Genomic DNA, 18,652 nt, shown 5'->3' on the forward strand with positions numbered 1-18,652 from the left:
TTAGAGTCACAAGAGAGTACTCAAACCAGGAAAGGGACGTCATGAAGGCCCTCTTACGTACAAGACAAGAATCAAATCATTGAGAGCCGAGAGTTTACAATTTACATCAGGACAATAAATACAGCTCATGACATACATCAGCAAAATCTATCCAGCTAAGGCCCCATTCCGCTAAGGAAAATAAGCACTTACTTTTTAAATAATCAAGTATTTTTTGAATTAAAGATAATGTATTATGAGAGAATGACCTGCCTCGTAATGTATTTAAAAAATATGAACCTTAGCAGAATGGGACCTAATTTTCTATTTGATCGTTAACTTTTTTTCCTACCGTAAAACTTACTAAAATATCTATAAATGTGGTATATACACCTCACATTATACCAAAAAACATAATATTAGAGTTAATTTTCTATTCGTAATTGTAGAATCATTGATTTGTTTGTCTTTCGGCCAAGACGGTAGAATGTTAGTGGAGGTTAGAAATTTAGATAGTACAACAAGAGCTGAACTTTGTGAAAAAGACTCGAACTCATGATCTCTCTATCTCGACGACAACAACAACAACAACAGAGTGGTAAATCAAGCAAGATAAGCATGGCATTCTACAATATTAGAGTTATTGATAGTGTACTCAAACCATGAAAGGGACGGTCATGAAGGCCCTTTCACAATACTTACAAGTAACAAGTCATTTTCTAGCGACATCTCATACTATGCATCAGGACAATAAATACGCCTCATCTCGTGAGCTTTCATGCTCTGTCAGGCCACAACTATCTACATTTCCAAACTAGTTCTTTTGCTTTTGGATCTAGCCACCACCCTCCCTCCCTCAGCCCCTCAAACCAATGGATCCTTGTGTTCGACTCTTGCTGGTAACGTTTCCAGGACAACCGCAAATCAACCCCGGCCTCCAATTTGCCAAGCGCCTCCTCAAAATGGGGGTCGACGTCACTTACGCAACAGCCTTTTCCGCCCTCAATCGCATGACCAGAAGCACGACTACTCCACCAGGTTTGACGTTTTTCGGCTTCTCTGACGGCCACGACGGCGGGTGGGGAATGGACAATTTCGACCAGTACATGGAAGAGCTAAAGAGACACGGATCAGAGGCTGTAGCAAAACTCATCAAATCACAGGCTGAAACAGGCCAGCCTTTCTTCCATGTGGTTTATACCACATTTGTCCCTTGGGCAGGCAAGGTTGCACATGATCTTCACGTGCCGTCCACTTTCCTCTGGATTCAACCAGCCACCATCTTGGATATTTACTTTTATTACTTGAATCAGTTGAATGGCTATGGGGATTCCATTGGGGACAACATGAATGACCCCTCATGGTCAGTTGAATTACCCGGATTACCACCAGTAACCGGCAGTGACCTTCCCTCTTTTTTGCTTGCTTCAAACACCTATAATTTTGCACTCAAGTTACTAAAAGAGCATTTTGATGTGCTTGATGCCCAAAACAATCCGAAAGTACTAGTAAACTCCTTCGACGCTTTGGAGTCTGGAGCCCTCAGAGCAATCGAGAAGCTAAACTTGGTTGCTATTGGACCGTTAATCCCGTCGGCTTTCTTGGATGGAAAGAATCCTTCAGACAATTCTTTTGGAGGAGATCTCTTCGAAGATTCGAAAACCTATATCAAATGGTTGGATTCAAAGCCTAGTGAATCTGTTATTTATGCAGCCTTTGGAAGCTATTCTCCAATAGCGAAGCAACAGATAGACGAGATAGCACACGGGCTGCTTGCTTGTGGAAGGCCGTTTTTGTGGGTGGTGAGAGCCACTGAAGACGAGAAGCTGAGTTCTAAAGAGAAATTGGAACAAGAAGGAATGATAGTTCCGTGGTGTTCTCAAGTGGAGGTTTTGTCACACCCATCGATTGGGTGTTTCCTGTCTCATTGCGGGTGGAATTCTTCTTTGGAGAGCTTGGTTTCCGGGGTTCCGGTTGTGGCTTTTCCGCAGTGGTCGGACCAAGTTACGAACGCAAAGCTTATTGAAGATGTTTGGAAGACTGGAACAAGAGTGAAATCGAATCTAGATCACTTAGTCGAGAGTGATGAGATTAAAAGGTGCATAGAAATGGTGATAGGCGGGGATGAAATGAGGACGAATGCTAAGAAGTGGAAGGAATTGGCAAGGGAAACCGGTAAAGAAGGTGGATCATCGGATAAGAATCTCAAGATTTTTGTTGATGAGGCCAAGGCTAATAAAGTAGAATGAACTGGTCTATTTGATTGATAGGGGTTTGTGGTAGAATGATGCTTCCTTTTCGATTGGTTGGTTTGGATTTTCTCCCTCGTCACCACTGTCCTTGGGCAAGTGACATCTTGTCGTAATCCATCTTTGTTGTTTTCTTGAGAGGTTTTATGATATTAATTTGAACGAGAAATAAGTGAAATATTCTTTCGCACTAATTCTTATTTTAACCGTTCATCTTAGCAAACGTATATGTGCAAAAATTGTACATTTTGAATAAGATTTTAGCATGCTGATATGGTATTCAACCAATAAAGAATCAGTAATTTAGTACAGATAGGAGTACCATGACACACGACTTATCCATACACCACGTTCGGGTCATGTTAATCAAATTCACAAGCGGAGGAATTGCCTCGCTAGATATTGCAACTTCGAAATAGCTATCTGTTTACACCCATTTTTGGCACCCAGTCTTGGGCAAGCGTTGAGAGGCCATTTAATTATCTTTTAATTAAATTGGGCCGCGAAATGAAGAGTTATTGGCGGCCCAAGCTAATTTTCGTCCAATTTGGCCATAGGTTCATAATTATTTAATTATGGGCTATGGGTATTCATGGTCCAAATAAAGCCCATAATTGAAGAAATAATATTTGGCATTATAAAAAGGCCTTTTTTGTTTGAAAGACCCAATTTTACACCGAGTACAGCTGGTGGAATTTCACGAAGAACGGGGGAGTTAGTTAGTAGGGATAATTGCCACATGGCCATTTGACAAGTCAAATGGCCCATTATTCTCTGACGCCCATGGAAATAGGAAATGGAAATGGCCCACTAAATGCTCAACTGCCCATGATCTGGAATTAACCCATAGGTAATTATTATTTACCTCCAATAACTACCCATGATCCCACTAAATATGTTAATGGGTAGTTACCTGGGACACGTGGCAACATCTGAGGCCTATTCGGGACACATGTCAGCTCGTGGCGAAAGCGGGAAACTCGGCCCAGATCTGAACTAGTGCACTATTTGCCCATGATCTTTTGTAACTTCCAATAACTGCCCATTACCCTATGATCCTATGAAGGGGAAGTTGCAAAAGACACATGGCGCCATGAGAATAAGACAACAAGCCCTTTACATGCAGAAAATCGAAGACCCTTGGCCTATAAATACTAGAAGACAAGAAGAAAAAATGGTCCCCACACCAATCAAGCTCAACGCTTAAAACCAAAGCCTTCCCAGCGAAGCAACTATCTCTATTTTCTCACCCTCACTCAATTACTTCACCAAGTAATTCGGGTTTCTATCTCTCTTGTACCCCAACTTTATTATTACGAAACATAATAAAGTTATTCATATCTCTCTTCATCCCTTACTTTATTACTACGATATAATAAAGTAATTCTACGTTGTTACTTTCTTTCCTGCACGGTTAGGAAATTATTAAGTCCTCGCACGAAGAGGCAAAACCACGGACCTTCACTGCAATCCAGCCCTTAGGTTGCAGCACTATCGCCCTCTCAGATCTAGAAGTCAAAAACAGGGACGCTCAGCCCTTTACGTTAGACGCGACAAGTCTTGGCACGCCCGCTCAGTCCTTGAGCCATTTCGGAGCCGAACATCTTTTTGGCACGCCCAGTGGGACCCTAATCATCTAAGGGTTTTTATCATGGTCAGGAAGCCGCAGCAACAACCGGATCCACCCATCCCGGATCCACCACAGAGTCCTGAGGGAGTGGCAATCGACGTGCCATTACTCGAGGAAGCTGGTCCTCAAATCAGCGCCCAAGATCTTAGCGACGCTACTGACAGCGTCAAAAATTATATGTTCATGGCAGGACGTGAGATCTCCCACAACGTTACGCAGTCAATCTCGCAATCGTTCACTCAGTCTTTGGAACCTCTGACCATAGCAGTCAACAAAATGGTTGCTACGCTTACAGAGAAGCTACCGCTCGCTCTTCAGCAGTAGGGCTTTCCACAGTTTGGTGTCTTTGGCACTCAATCATAAAGAGAAACTTTTAGATTAATCATCTTGTGCAAACCGATGCTCTAAACTATCAATGAAGGAAACATGATAATGTGCACAGAAATTGAATTGGGTCTCTAAGCCTGTCTTTTTTTATGCCATTTGGCTTTGATGTGGGGACATGGTTCTGTAACAAAATAGGTATAAGGGGCTACTGTTTCAATAATATTCTGAAAGCAGCTACTTTGTATATTTTGCGAGGGAAGCCGGTAAAGAAGGTGGATCATCGGATAAGAATCCCAAGACTTTTGTTGATAAGGTCAAAGGCTAGTAAAGTAGAATGAAGTGGTCTATTTGATTGATAGGGGTTTGTGATAGAATGATGCTTCCTTTTCGATTGGTTGGTTTGGATTTTCTCCCTCGTCACCACTGTCCTTGGGCAAGTGACATCTTGTCATAACCCATTTTTGTTGTCTTCTTGAAAGGTTTTATGATGTCAATTTGTGCGTGAAATGAGTGAAATATTCTTTTGCACTAGCTCCTATTTTAACCGTTTATCTTAGCAATCATACACGTGAAAATGGTACATTTGGAATTTGATTTCAGCATGCTCATGTGGCGGTATTCAACCAATAAAGAATCCATATAGCTAGGAGTACCTTGATATAGAGGTGGCAATCCCAACTTATATTTTTTAATCCGCCTAACTCCACTCACTTATAACCCAACCCAATCCGTTCATATCGTATAATGGGTTGGTATGTGTTTAATCCATGTAAACCCATATATGGGTTTAGATGGATTGAAAATGGGTTCAATATAGATTATATTGAACTTAAAAGACCCACACTCTCATACTTTTCTATTTTCTTTCTCGTCGCCCCCGCATTTTCTCTTTTGGCTCTTGTTTAAACAGTCAACGTGTGAAAAATGATGCCGAGAACCCCACACTCAAAATGGATTACATATTTTGCCGATCAAAATATCAGAATTCCTAATATTTTTATTAGAAAGTCTGTTTGATTGGTAGGGCACACCTTAGTAAAGATGATTTGAACCGCTCATACAAAATTAGCTTAATAGAATATCGGTTAGGACTTTTTCTTAAATATGCATACCTTTTTTTTTAGAGTTCGTAGGACGAAACAATGTGGTTCTCCCATCGAATTCTAAAAAAACCTTTACCGGTATCCGATTGAGCTGATTTTTTTCATAGAAATTCATAAAATACTCCGTATAATTTAAAAATGAGTGGTTCGGATCATCTTTTTCATAGCACTAAGTTTTGAGAAATCATATGTGCAAGATCTGTGTGAATAGTACGAACCTTGTTTCATATAGCTTTTTTATTTTTGTCCTTATTCATACTAACAAATGCAATTTTTTTTGAACTTGAGCAAAAAACCAAAAAGCCCTAAAAAAAGGGCTATGTGAAACGACACCTAATTTCTACACTTCCATTGCACTACAAGCCTGTAGTGCATAAAAGCACTAGAAGATCCCTAGTTGTTTTTATATTGATACAACTTTAAAATAAACGGCTTTAATCGGATTCCTAACTTCGTGGTCTTGAACAAAGGGGAGAAAATTATTTTACAAAAAATCAAATTGATCGGACATTGATAGCTAATATTTTGAACTGAAAGATCAAATTTGTTGAAGATCGTACCCAGAAAATTTGAGACCCCAAAATGAACAAGGCCAAAACTACTATATAGGGGAAGGGAAACCAAAAAAAAAAAAGAGGGGAGGGGATCAGGGGAAGGGGGGGACGGGTCGGGTTAGGTGGGTTTGGGTTTGTCTTGACCCATATTCGACCCGACTCATTTCAACCCGTTTATTTTTTGAACCATATTTGACCAGTTCATATTTGGCACATGACCCGTTTCAACCCGCTCAGACCCGCCCGTTTGCCACTTCTACCTTGACACAAGACTTATCCATACACCACGTTCGGGTCATGTTAATCAAATTCACAAGCGAAAGAATCGCAACTTAGAAAAAGCTATCAAACACAACTAGCTAACCTGCTCCTGGGGGAAGTAAGATGAAACACTAGAATGCATAAACAAGGATAAGCTTTCAGGGAACTTTTTCCCGAGGCAGAGGTATTAGGTTGAAATCCAACACAACCAGGGCTGGACAGAGAGGGTGAGGGCAGGGGATACGGCACCCCCAACCTTTGGTGTAATCTCGTATATTTCTTATGTATATCTTGACCAGAAAAGGAAAAAAAAAAGCTTTTGGGCCCTTTAGAAATTATTAATCAGTTTACTTTAACCCCTTCGAGACTGAACCTTTTTATCCAAAAAAAAAAATTAAAAAGACTGAAGTTTTCTGCGATAATTTACTCAACCTCAAATAATTACATTCGGCCTACCCCTTCAACAAATTCATGTTTCCGCCACCGAACGCAACACCATCTCCGGCAATAATTTCTTTGTCTTGACCAGCTAAAGCCAAAAAACCTTTTATAGGCTGCGTGAGCGAGCCTAAGAAAATATGGCACAACAACATGACATGGATGATATGCAAGATGCGATGTAGAAAACAGTAACATGTAAGCAGGATATATCACATAATCCTACCTTACAGGCTCCTATCCTAATTTCGAAGGTTCTATTGCTTTCTACACACGCATGAAGGCTGGTTTTGATTTAAACGGGTTCTCCATATTAGAGTCAAGTTATGCCTCCCGATTATCGAGCGTACACCCGATAACGGTACAAACAGCAAGGATGACTCATCACGGTCGAGGGTTGCCGAGCATTTTGGGATTCCCTATCACCGGCAAGCCGGACAGGATTGCCAAAACACAACAGCGAGGTTGAACATAATAAGCGATAGACAATGAAATAAAATATTTTTGAAAATCCCACAAACATTTTTCAAGCTTGGCTCGCCAGTTTAATTAATACTCGAAGAAAAAGACACACAAGCGAATAGTCGGAAAGCCTCAGGTCGGAACGGCCGGATAGAAATCCAGTTAGAATCGTCATTTCCTTCCTTCGACGAGCATAAAGCAATGTCATTTTTTATAGACTTTTCAATGACCGTTCACCGATGTATCAAGTCCTTTAAGCATTAATTAAACAGTCCCCAGCAGAGTCGCCACTGTAGGCTACCCGCCCGGATTTGAAAAAATTGAAAAGTCGCCACCCGGATTTGAGGTTCGCCACCCGAGAAACCGTTTTGATTGAAAATGATTCTTTGAATTGAAAACCAGAGATTGTTTTGGGTTCGCAAGCTATGTTAAGAGAGGGAAAAGATTTTAGGGCACCCATCTCGCCCGACACGATGTCAGTCTCTACTCAATGTTTGTGGGATTTTGTCGAAAATATTTTGTTTCAAGAAAACACTTAGCACATATCTGCATATATATCAAATAAGAGTGTATGCCGGTGCAAGTGTATAGCATATGATAATCAAAAAATATGAAATGAAAAATGACATGAAATGAACTGCAGTCACTGGAACCACTCCCGAGCGCTCGGGAGAGTCCTGAGCGCTCAGGAGCTGTGCTGAGTCACCTTGCAAACCTTGGTTAGAACAGAAGCAGTATAATACTTAGAACAGTAACACACAACTACTAATATGAACCAGTGCTTAGCAAAAGGCTTAAACAGCTAAGAACTGGTCCTAACCATCCGAGCATCGCTTCCTTGCAGCTAAAAATAAGACTAATTGGGCTCTGGAAGGACCAGTGCATACCCAGTATTTACTGAAATATAGAAAAAGCAATATTTGGTGACAAAATAGAATTTTAGTGACAACAGCACTCCTGAGCGCTCAGGAATGTTTCCGAGCGCTAGCTCGGGAGTGAATATAGTGCCCAGAAAAATGTTTTGTTTCTTTGTGCTCCTAGGCCTGTTGCTCTTGTTGCTAAACCAAGATCAAATGAGCTCACAACCAGTATAAAGAACTGGTATGGGCCCTTGATTCCCCTCAAAAGTAGAAAAACAGTGGTTTATGAAGGTGTTTATACCCTTGCTTAACTTGAACTTGACTTCTTGGACTGACTTTGGTGTTTGAAAATGGTTAGAAAACAGTTTGACAATAGCAAATTTAGGCCTCCATTTCTTTTGGAGATTTTCCATGAAAATTAATGATTTCTCTTAGAAAATAGAGATTGTTTTGAAAGAGTTTGGGAGAGAGTTTTGAGGACTGATTTTTGGAAGCAAAATGGGGAGTTTTTCAGGGGAAAATTTCGTGTCTCATGATGTGTTGAATGAGGGGGTATTTATAGGGGAGTGAAAATTAGGATTTTCATTTGAAAATCAAATAAAAATGAAAAGAAAATGTTTTGGAGGGAGAAATGAGATGATGAGATTCCTGCCAGGCCTGGATTTCAAGGTTTGAACCTCAGGTTTGAAAAGATTGAAAAGTTTGAAAAAAATGTGGTCAAAGGTCAAGCTCAACATCCAATGGCTTGTTAGAGCTCCCGAGCGCTCAAGAATAAAGTCCCGAGCGCTCAAGAGTTCCACTCCCGAGCGCTTAAGAGTGCTTACCCAACTTCAGAGAGGCACCACGGACACTCCCGAACTCGAATTTGGGTGTTTTTTGAAGCGTTGGAAAGCTAGTTAAGTCCACTTTCTAACCTAGTTGGTTTCAGTCATATAAATTTTATACACTAAAATGCGTGACGATTTTACCCCCAAGGTGTCGGGAAAAAGGATGATTTTGGTTTTGAAAAAGACCAAGAAGCATCGTTCAAGCTTTAGCCAAGTCCCATTTTGATTCCATTTCATCATCGGGGAGCCTCGAGGGTGCAAGGTAAAGCTCTCCCTGCTCCTTTCTTAGGATCTCTGATTATTAATGAAGTTCGAGCATGCCTATGCTTTTGGAGAGGCCTCAAGTACTGATGGGAATCATTTGCTGGCTAATGTTTGGGGCTTAAACTCTATGATTTTCAATACCTAGCTAGCTGTTTTGTCTAGCTTTATTATTTTCTGTTAGTAGGTGCTTCATATCTCGTTGATTTTCTTTTTAAGGCAACTTGGTAGCCATTTCAGAGTCTGTATTGGAAAACTCTGTATATTCTTTTTGTTTGATCTATAAAGTGGTTAATTTTCCCCAAAAAATATGTAAACTTTCCAGTATGTCGTGAACAAAAAATTTCTATTCTGATCGACCCTGCTCGAGTGCAAACCATTGTTCTACAATTGAAATTCCTTTAGTTCACTACAAGAAAAATGAAAATTGGTGACAAAAAAGTGACGATGAAATTTAATTTCGTCACTAAATGAGTATATTTGGCGACGAAAAAATAAATTTGTCATTGTTTTGAAAACTTTTGTGATGAAATAATTTCGTCACCAATTATACCTGTTTGGCGACGAAAAGAATATTTTCGTCACCAAAGGTATCCATTTGGCGACGAAATACATTTTTCGTCTCCAAAAGCTTAAAAAATGGGATCGGATTGAGGCTTGTTTGGGGATGCTCTGGGTTGTAGGAGATGATCGGGATGGTTAAATTGAGTTTCGGTTGGGTGTAGCTATGAAATCCACTTTTCTCTCTCTTTCTTTCTCTCTCTAAAACTCCATTGATTGGAGCTTGGGTTTCTTCTGTTTTTCTCTTCTTTTCTGGTCGGTGGAGTATGGGAAATACCGTGGTATTTTCGTGGGTCAATGGGGTGAGGTAGTTATAGGAGAATTTTGGTGGAAGAGGATAATAGTAAATTTAATGGGGTTGAGTTCATGGGATTTGGAATGGACGAATTGGGCTTGATTTTAGGGTTAAGGAGGAAGTAGAGACTGAGTAGGAGACGGAGAGACAGAAGAAGTTTGAGGTGAGGGAGGAGAAGGAATGTGCATGCACGCATGTATGTGTAGGAAAAAATTTAAAAAGAATGCATGTATATATTGCAAGCTTAATTGTATTTAAAAAAAAGAATTGCATTAAAGAAAATGATTCTAATAATATTATATTTAGAAAAAAAAATTGGGTCAAGAATCCGGGTCGTTACAATGTTATATATTAGATATTTTAAAAATTTACTGAAAAGTGTGTGTGGTGCAATTGGTCGGAGCTTGCACGAAAGCCTCAAGAGGCTCGGGTTCGAAACTCAGCAGGAGCAAGAAAGAAGGATTTTTTTCCCATATGAAAACATCTTTTGCAACGAAAAATTTCGTCACCGATATCTTATATTGGTGACGAAAACTTTCATCACCGATGTGACCCATCGGTGACAAATTTTTTCATCGTCAAAAAACGCAATAAGCGAGGAAAAAAATTTCATCACCAATTATTCACATTTTGGTGACGAAATATTTCGTCATCAAAAGGCACTATTGATGACGAAAAATAGATTTTGTCACCAGATAGGAATCCTCGACAACCTTTAGTAGACAAATTTTTTTTCCTCACCCATATTATTTGTGACGAAAAACATGCAATTTATGACGATTTTCATTCGTCACTCAACGTAATTTTTCTTGTAGTGGTTATTTGAAAAAATAACACGAATTTTTTAAAATGAACTAAGTAAACCATGGGATAGAAGATCTAAACATTTATCCAAGCTTTCTCAGAAGAGTCAAGTGAGATTTTCCGCATAGATGAATAGACATAGATACACCTATATTCGTAATTGTACAATAATTGACTTGTTTGTTTTTTTGGCAAAAGACAGTAGAGTGTTAGTGCAGGTTTGAAACCTAGATGGTACAACAAGGGCTGAGCTTCATGAAAAAGCCTTGAACTCACGAACTCTTTGTCCCAAAAAAAAAAGAAAAAGTCAAACCATGAAAGCGTACTCAAACCATGAAAGGACGTCATTCCCTTCTAAAATATTTAAAGAGATAAAATTCTTTCAACCAGTGGTGAAAAACCTCACTTTTTTTGGTCCAACTACGTGTTTATTGTTGATCTGAATTATTCATCTTGTAGATTCCACATAGTACAGTAGTGTATTCATTTAAAAAACAAATTTGATTAGACATCGATAGGAGTATCAAAAATTGAATTTTGCTTTGTAAAATAGATAGTTTATCTTTATTATTATTGACAGAAATCAAATCATCCATTTTATAAACTAAAATTCAAATTTTGACATATCTATCGACTTCTGATCAAGTTGATTTTTTGGATGACAATACTATATTACGGATCTTAAAATATGAACTATTCAGATTACAACAATAGACTTTCGGTGGAGCCCATAATAGACAGTGGTGGAAAAGTGAAATTTCACACCGGCGGTTAATAGAATTTATTCTCATACTTAAAAGTAACAAGTCATTTTCTAGTGACAACTCATCATATGCATCAGTACCATAAATAAATACACCTCATCTCGTGGGCTTTCATACTCGATCCGTCCGGCCACAAGTCAACTATCTAATACCCAAACTAGTTCTTCGGCTTTTCGATCTAGCCACCGCCCTCCCTACCTCAGCCCCCAAACCGATGGATTCCTGTGTTCGAATACTGCTGGTAACGCTTCCAGCGCAACCACATATCAATCCCGGCCTCCAACTCGCCAAGCATCTCCTCAAAATGGGCATCGATGTCACCTGCGCAACAGCATTTCACGCCGTCAATTGCATGACCAAAAGCACGACTACTCCACCAGGCTTGACCTTTTTTGGCTTCTCTAACGGCAGCTGGGGATTGGACAAAGCCGACCAGTACATGGAAGAGCTAAAGAGACACGGATCTGAGGCTGTAGCAAAACTCATCACGTCACAAGCTGAAAGAGGCCAGCCTTTCATGCATGTGGTTTACACCCCATTTGTCTCTTGGGCAGGCCAGGTTGCACATGATCTTCACGTGCCGTCCACTTTTCTTTGGATTCAACCAGCCACCATCTTGGATATTTACTACAGTACTACTATTACTTGAATGGTTATGGTGATTCAATTAGGAATAACATTAATGACCCGTCATGGTCAGTTGAATTACCAGGACTACCACCGGTAGCCGCAAGTGACCTTCCCTCTTATTTGTTTGCTTCAAACACCTATAATTTTGCACTTCAATCACTAAAAGAGCATTTTGATGTGCTTGATGCCCAAAACAATCCAAAAGTACTCGTAAACTCCTTCGATGCTTTGGAGTCTGGAGCCCTAAGAGCAATCGAGAAGCTAAACTTGGTTGCTATTGGACCGTTAATCCCGTCGGCTTTCTTGGATGGAAAGGATCCATCTGACAATTCTTTCGGAGGAGATCTCTTTGAAGATTCAAAAGCTTATATCAAATGGTTGGATTCAAAGCCTAATGACTCTGTCATTTATGCAGCCTTTGGAAGCTATTCTCCAATAGCGAAGCAACAGATGGAGGAGATAGCACACGGGCTGCTTGCTGGTGGAAGGCCATTTTTGTGGGTGGTAAGATCCACTGAAGACGAGAAGCTGAGTTGTAAAGAGATATTGGAAGAACAAGGAATGATAGTGCCATGGTGTTCTCAAGTGGAGGTTTTGTCGCACCCATCGGTTGGGTGTTTTCTGTCTCATTGCGGGTGGAATTCTTCTTTGGAGAGCTTGGTTTCTGGGGTTCCGGTTGTGGCTTTTCCGCAGTAGGCAAACCAAGTTACAAACGCAAAGCTTATTCAAGATGTTTGGAAGACTGGAACAAGAGTGAAACCGAATCTAGATCACTTAGTCGAGAGTGCTGAGATTAAAAGGTGCATAGAAATGGTGATGGTAGGGGATGAAATGAGGATGAATGCTAGGAAGTGGAAGCATTTGGCAAGGGAAGCTGGTAAAGAAGGTGGATCATCGGACAAGAATCTGAAGACTTTTGTTGATGAGGTCAAGGCTAGTAAAGTTGAATGAACTGTTCTTTGAAACTGGTCTATTTGATTGATAGGGGTTGGTTCATAACTCGTCTTCGTCGTTTTCTTGAGAGGTTGTATTATGTTAATTTTTATGAGCAATAAGTGAAGTATTCTTCCGCACTTCCTCTCTTGTTTTGTTCTTTTTTTCTTTTTTTGTTACTTAAGAATATTTAAATTTTTGCATTTTATCAAAAAAAAATCCATACGTTTTGCCGTTGATTGCGTTTTGCTCCAACATAGAAAAAGCTAACACAACTTAGCTGACTGGCTCTTGGGTGAACACGCACCAAACTAAAACTTAAACAAGGTAAAATTTGTGGTAGTTGGCAAGACAACTGGTCTTAACAATCCTAGAAATTAAATTTTCAATCACATGAATAATCTCAAAGACTAATCTTTCTCTATTAAATTTTTATCACCAAAGAAGTGGAAGGATTTGGGAAGAGAAGCTTGCAAGGAAGGTGGATCATCAGACAAGAATCTGAAAACTTTTGTTAGAAGAGGTCAGGGCGAGTTTAGTAAAATAAACTATGTTCAACAACATTTTACTTGATTGCAGGTTATTTCTTGGGAAGCTCAATCGGGAGTTAAGTGAAGCATATATATTCCGAGAAGCCAATGTTTGTGCCGCTACGTTAACTAATTTACATTTTCAGGTAGGCGCGCCGTTTTGCTGTTTTTTCTACTATTCCAAACTGCCTTGAGCAGAGGTTGTATAATGATGCTGCGGGAAGAAATTCTCCAGAACCTTGTCCTCTCTTTTCAATCTGTAGCAGGCCGAACCTAGGGACCTGCGTGTGTATGAGCCGTACCTGGCCCAAATCACATATAGATCCAGCGCTCGACACTCCACCAACGACCTTCGTCGCCGCCTCTCCCGCTACAGGCTCGGCGGAAGATAAGTCCATACTCGGTCGTTATCCTCGGCGAGATTCCCTGCGACGTGTCCTCCCCCATCGGTCACATGTCAGGTTCGGCAAGGTACGTGCTCGGCCACCCGCGGAGTACGGCTGCTGCCGACGTCGGCTGGCTGCTGAGTCATACGTCTTCCCACGTGCAGAAGCGGTTATAACAAAAAAATGATCATGGGCGCACATGGATGTGCCAGCTCAGCCCTGAAAACGGTTACCAGATCTATTTTATGATGTCACCATGACATCACTCAGCTCGTGGAAGGCACGCGATCGTACTTGGAGGGCAAGCCAGGAAGGCCCTATAAATTAAATATCCAGTGATGGTAACCCTAAAGAGGTAGATGCAACTTGATACTCACACTTATAGTCTTCTGCTTCCTCTCTCTGCACAATACTTATCCTCTTGCCGGAGGGCCTTGCCGGGACAACCTCCGGCCAGGTCTTAGTCGTGCGCTCCCTGTGCAGGCTAGGAGAAGAAGGCTCAACAACCATCGAACCACCAACGAAGGAACGAGGATCAAGGATCATAGGCCACACACAATCAAAAAAAGAAAAGAACGAAAAGTGACCAAAAACACAACTGGCCGAGCTCCTAGCGCTTGCATCAAGTCAGATGAACACTGAAACATAGATCAAACTAACGAATACAAATGCGGAACTCGTGATATTTGGCAAAGATCACAAAATGTGAGACAATTGTTCGCAATATATGATTCTAGAAAGCATTTTCTCACAAATTAGGTGTGCTGTGTTACAACCAAAATGTGTGTTAACTTTTCTGAGTAAGTATATATATAACTCAACAAAACAAAGTAAACAAAGCCTTAGGCTCCGTTTGTTTGGGCGTAAAATATTTTTCGGTAAAATATTTTACCTATTTTTCAGTGTTTAGTTGTGTAAAAAATGAGGAAAACATTTTACATGTAAAGCATTTTCTATTAATTGGATGAAAATGACTTATCCTTGAATCTTCTATAAGTTATTTTCCGAAATGAACCCGCTGTCTTCTACTGCAATTTTCATTGCCAATTTCTTCGATCGTTAGTCCTAACCCGCATTCAATTCCAATATTCTCAGATCTCTCCACCGTTGAAGCCCCTCTCTATCTCTCTGCACTATTTTGTCAATTTTTTAAAATATTTTCAATTATCAACCAAACACCAGAAAATAAAAATTTGAAGTTTATTTTCTGAAAAAACATTTTACATGAAAAATATTTTAAACTGTAAAACATTTTACATCGAAACAAACCTAACCTTAATTTTTTCTAACCAAAATAAATACTCTATCTTTTACTTCATGCCGACAGAAAAAAGTCTTTCACTATATATAGCGTGTGTGTACAAATATTTTCTGAACATTTCTGTCACCGTTGATCTGAAATCCAGGAACTGCGCCGATCAGGTAGTTTCACATACATCTCTCTTAGGATCTGTAATTGCATATCTGTCTATAGCTGGCATTCGTATCTAGCATTACTGTATGAACTAATATTACTTTAGACCTCTTTCTTTAATGCTTAATCACTTCACTTACAATTTAAAAAAAAACAATTGTTAAATAACCACGTGATGTGCAATAACTGTTGTGCCCCAGGGATCACTCACGCACACAACACATACTGATTTCAGAAAAAATTTCACTTTATATAACTCACATATACAAAGTTATAAAAAACTCTCCGACAAGCAACATTCCGGCTCACTGCCGGAAGCCACACCGACTCCTCACTCTACCTCATCCTCTCAGCACTCTACATTGCTACTCACCCTCTCAGCTACTGATGAGTACAAACAAGCAATATAAAGGCAAGGGAGGGAGTCAAATTGCAACGGGCAATTTGAGATATGGCACACAAACCAACCATGCACGCATCATGCATGGCCTCACCCCACATGGGTGACTAACCAAGGCTCTGTCTCTTCTTTTCGGCAGAGGAAACCTCACTCCCATAACTCCACACATGGGAGAGATTTCCAACAATAACTTCTTTTATTATGTATTTTCAAATCAAATTACTTTAACCTTTTCCAGCCCTGGAGAAGTTGTCACCCAGTGTATTTTTTTTTGCTGCACCACCTGGTGAATAATTATCTGCGTATTCCGTGGAGATTGGCCGAAAAATTGGAGTTGAGTTTTGTTCACCCTCCACTTAAGAGGGTAACCATTATCCTCTTTCTTATTTGTTGAAATGATGCGGATCCCACCACTAGTGATGTCATGCTTACCAAAAAAAGTGTATTGCATGGTAAACATAACATCACTTTATAGTTGGATCCACACCATTTCAACCAATAAGAGATAGGATAATGTTCACCCTCTTTTAAGGAGGGTGAACAAAATTGCACTCGAAAAATTGGGATCGTTCACCAGCAAGAATTAAGAGAAAGAAATTACGACTTAAAGAAACTTCTGAAAAATTTTGGGAATTTATATTCAAGTTGCTAAAATGAAAACAAGTGAAAGAAAAAGAGACGAGATGGAATTTGAAGAATGAGTTCAAAAATATTTGATGTTTGAAAGATCTGTTTGAGATTGAGTTAGTCTCAACTCTCAAGGAGCCTATTTCACAGAATATTTCTCTCCAAAAAGCTCAAAAAGACTTTACCATGATGCTCTAAGAGCATCCGTAGTGGAATAACCAAAATTAAATAGTTGCTAAAATTAGCAATGTTTGCTCAAAAAATGCTTACATTAGAATAACCAAACTTAGCAACCAACCAAATTTTGGCTCTTGAATAATCAAAACTAGTAACCTTTTAGCAATAACTAAATTTATTGGAACACACATCTTCTCAATCAAGTACAACTATCATCGGTAAGTGAAACTCACCTTCCATAAAACAAATGCTTTATTGGTAGGTGAAATTTACTCTCCACTTTGATAAGTGATTGAGCATTTAACAATGTTAATCCCTTTATGGATCTCATTTTTTAAAATGCGGACTTCCCTTTCCTAAATAAATTTCAATGATCCTAATCATTCAATATGTTCAGAATATAATTTTAAAAGTCCGCGCGAGAAATTAACAAAAAATATGAACGGAAAGTGCTTGATTTGAACAGTTTTTAATTGAACCGTTCAATAAAAACTGCCAGATCAAGCACTCTAATAGTTGGTCAAGCTTGTAATTTTTGAAGAATATACTTAGGGCAAGATATAAACGGGATAGATAGGATCATGGGACAAAATTACCAAAATGTCAAAAAATCTATATACACCTCCGTGGGGAAATTTTATCCAGTGAAGTCAACTGACCCACCTTGCCACACAATGTGCGTCTGCCTTTGTTGCTTATTAAATTATGCTAGCTTGTAACAGTTAAATAATGGCCAAGTTTCCATCAAATGGTATTTTTATCATGCTTGCCCACGCGCATTTATTTATATATGGATTGGAATCTATCATTATTTAAAAACCCTATCAAAAACGACATCGTGATTCATGGAGACTCAACAAATGTAAAAAAAGGTCCCTATTAACAAATGCAAATGCAAACGCTAGAGTACTAAAGTTTTTAAGATCTTGAACCATTATATTATATTGAATTCAATGAGTTATATAGAAAAGGGAGGAGCAAAATGAGTAAGAGTATTTCGAGGTCTTATTTTGTATATGAATTTCATGACTTCTCCAAAAAATAATAATAATAATAAATAACGAAAGGGACCCTATTAATCTTTGTACCTTTATCTAAAGATTAATAAATTAAATTTCTATTGCTTTTAAAAAAAAAAATGGACCCTATTAATTGTTTGTGTAAATTTTGGCTAGAGATTAATATAATCTTGTACGTTTTGGAAGCCATACAAGGCAGCCTTGTCATCTTCCCCTAAGAAAAGGCCCTATAACCAGCCAGAAGAAGACTTTTATTAATTTTGTTCTTGTACCAGTTCAATAATAGCCAAGTTTCCAGCGTATTTTTATAAGGACTTGCCCACGCATAAACTTATATATATATACACATGCGCGCGCACAGAGTCCCCTTCCAATAAAGGATCTCTTATTGAGTTAAGTTGAGAACCTCCTTTTTCCCGATTGAATTTTAATGATCCGAACCACTAAATGTGATCAGTGCGTGATTTTAAGATTCCTCGCGAAAGACCAACAAAAAATATGATTGAGAATGACTTAATCCGAACAGTTTTTCTAAAAATGACATTTAAAACTATTCGGATTAAACCCTTCCTGGTCATATTTTTCACGTGTACCCTTAAAATCACGTTTTAAACATATTGAATGATTCGAATCATCAAAATTTGATCAAGAATAATGTCAAACTCATGAGGTCCTTAACTTAGCAAGTTAAGGGATCCCTTAATAGAAACTCACTGTATAAATGTGTGTGTGTGTACATATATATACACTCGTGGATGTGGATAGGTATCTATCAGTATTTAAGCACCCCACAAATTTAGGGTGCACATGGTCCAGATGGGATTGAATTCCTAGGAATCCGAGGACCGAAACAGTCTTCATGGAATTCGAGGACCGAAACTATAACTAGAGTCTACGGCCTAGAGAAAAGCATATAACATTATTATTATTATTATTATTATTATTTTGAGATGAGCATAAACCATTATCTTCATGGCTGCTGATTTTGTCACTTCATTTTTTGAGTGGCAAAATCATTTCCCATCTTCATAGGAAACTGAAAACTAAGCAACAAATTCAGAGCAGAAAGATAATGAGGAAATTAGAAGCCCTCTGCATGCTTACTTTTATTCTTCTTTTGAACTCGCTTGCTTCCCCTTTCTCAAGGTATGATCATATTCT

At 39.1% G+C, this 18,652-nt stretch overlaps 1 protein-coding gene, 1 non-coding gene and 1 pseudogene across 2 annotated transcripts; all 3 read left to right on the forward strand.

The window, feature by feature from the left end:
• The first annotated feature begins 584 nt into the window (after positions 1-584).
• Positions 585-2,422, forward strand: LOC131315770 (crocetin glucosyltransferase, chloroplastic-like). Its single transcript, XM_058344962.1, has one exon. The coding sequence runs from the start codon at positions 852-854 to the stop codon at positions 2,226-2,228; it is 1,377 nt and encodes a 458-aa protein (XP_058200945.1). The 5' UTR covers positions 585-851; the 3' UTR covers positions 2,229-2,422.
• Positions 2,423-4,271: 1,849 nt separating this feature from the next.
• LOC131318245 (small nucleolar RNA snoR100) lies at positions 4,272-4,379 on the forward strand. The gene has a single exon (XR_009197576.1). It is a non-coding gene; the product is annotated as a small nucleolar RNA snoR100 (small nucleolar RNA).
• Positions 4,380-11,502: 7,123 nt separating this feature from the next.
• On the forward strand, positions 11,503-13,083 carry LOC131315771 (crocetin glucosyltransferase, chloroplastic-like; annotated as a pseudogene).
• Positions 13,084-18,652: the final 5,569 nt, after the last annotated feature.

This window comes from Rhododendron vialii, chromosome 2a (assembly GCF_030253575.1).
Source record: "Rhododendron vialii isolate Sample 1 chromosome 2a, ASM3025357v1".
Taxonomy (NCBI): Eukaryota; Viridiplantae; Streptophyta; class Magnoliopsida; order Ericales; family Ericaceae; genus Rhododendron; species Rhododendron vialii.

Bases quoted from the DNA above. Each gene is read 5' to 3' on its own strand.
- LOC131315770 (XM_058344962.1), top strand. From the start codon at position 852: ATGGATCCTTGTGTTCGACTCTTGCTGGTAACGTTTCCAGGACAACCG.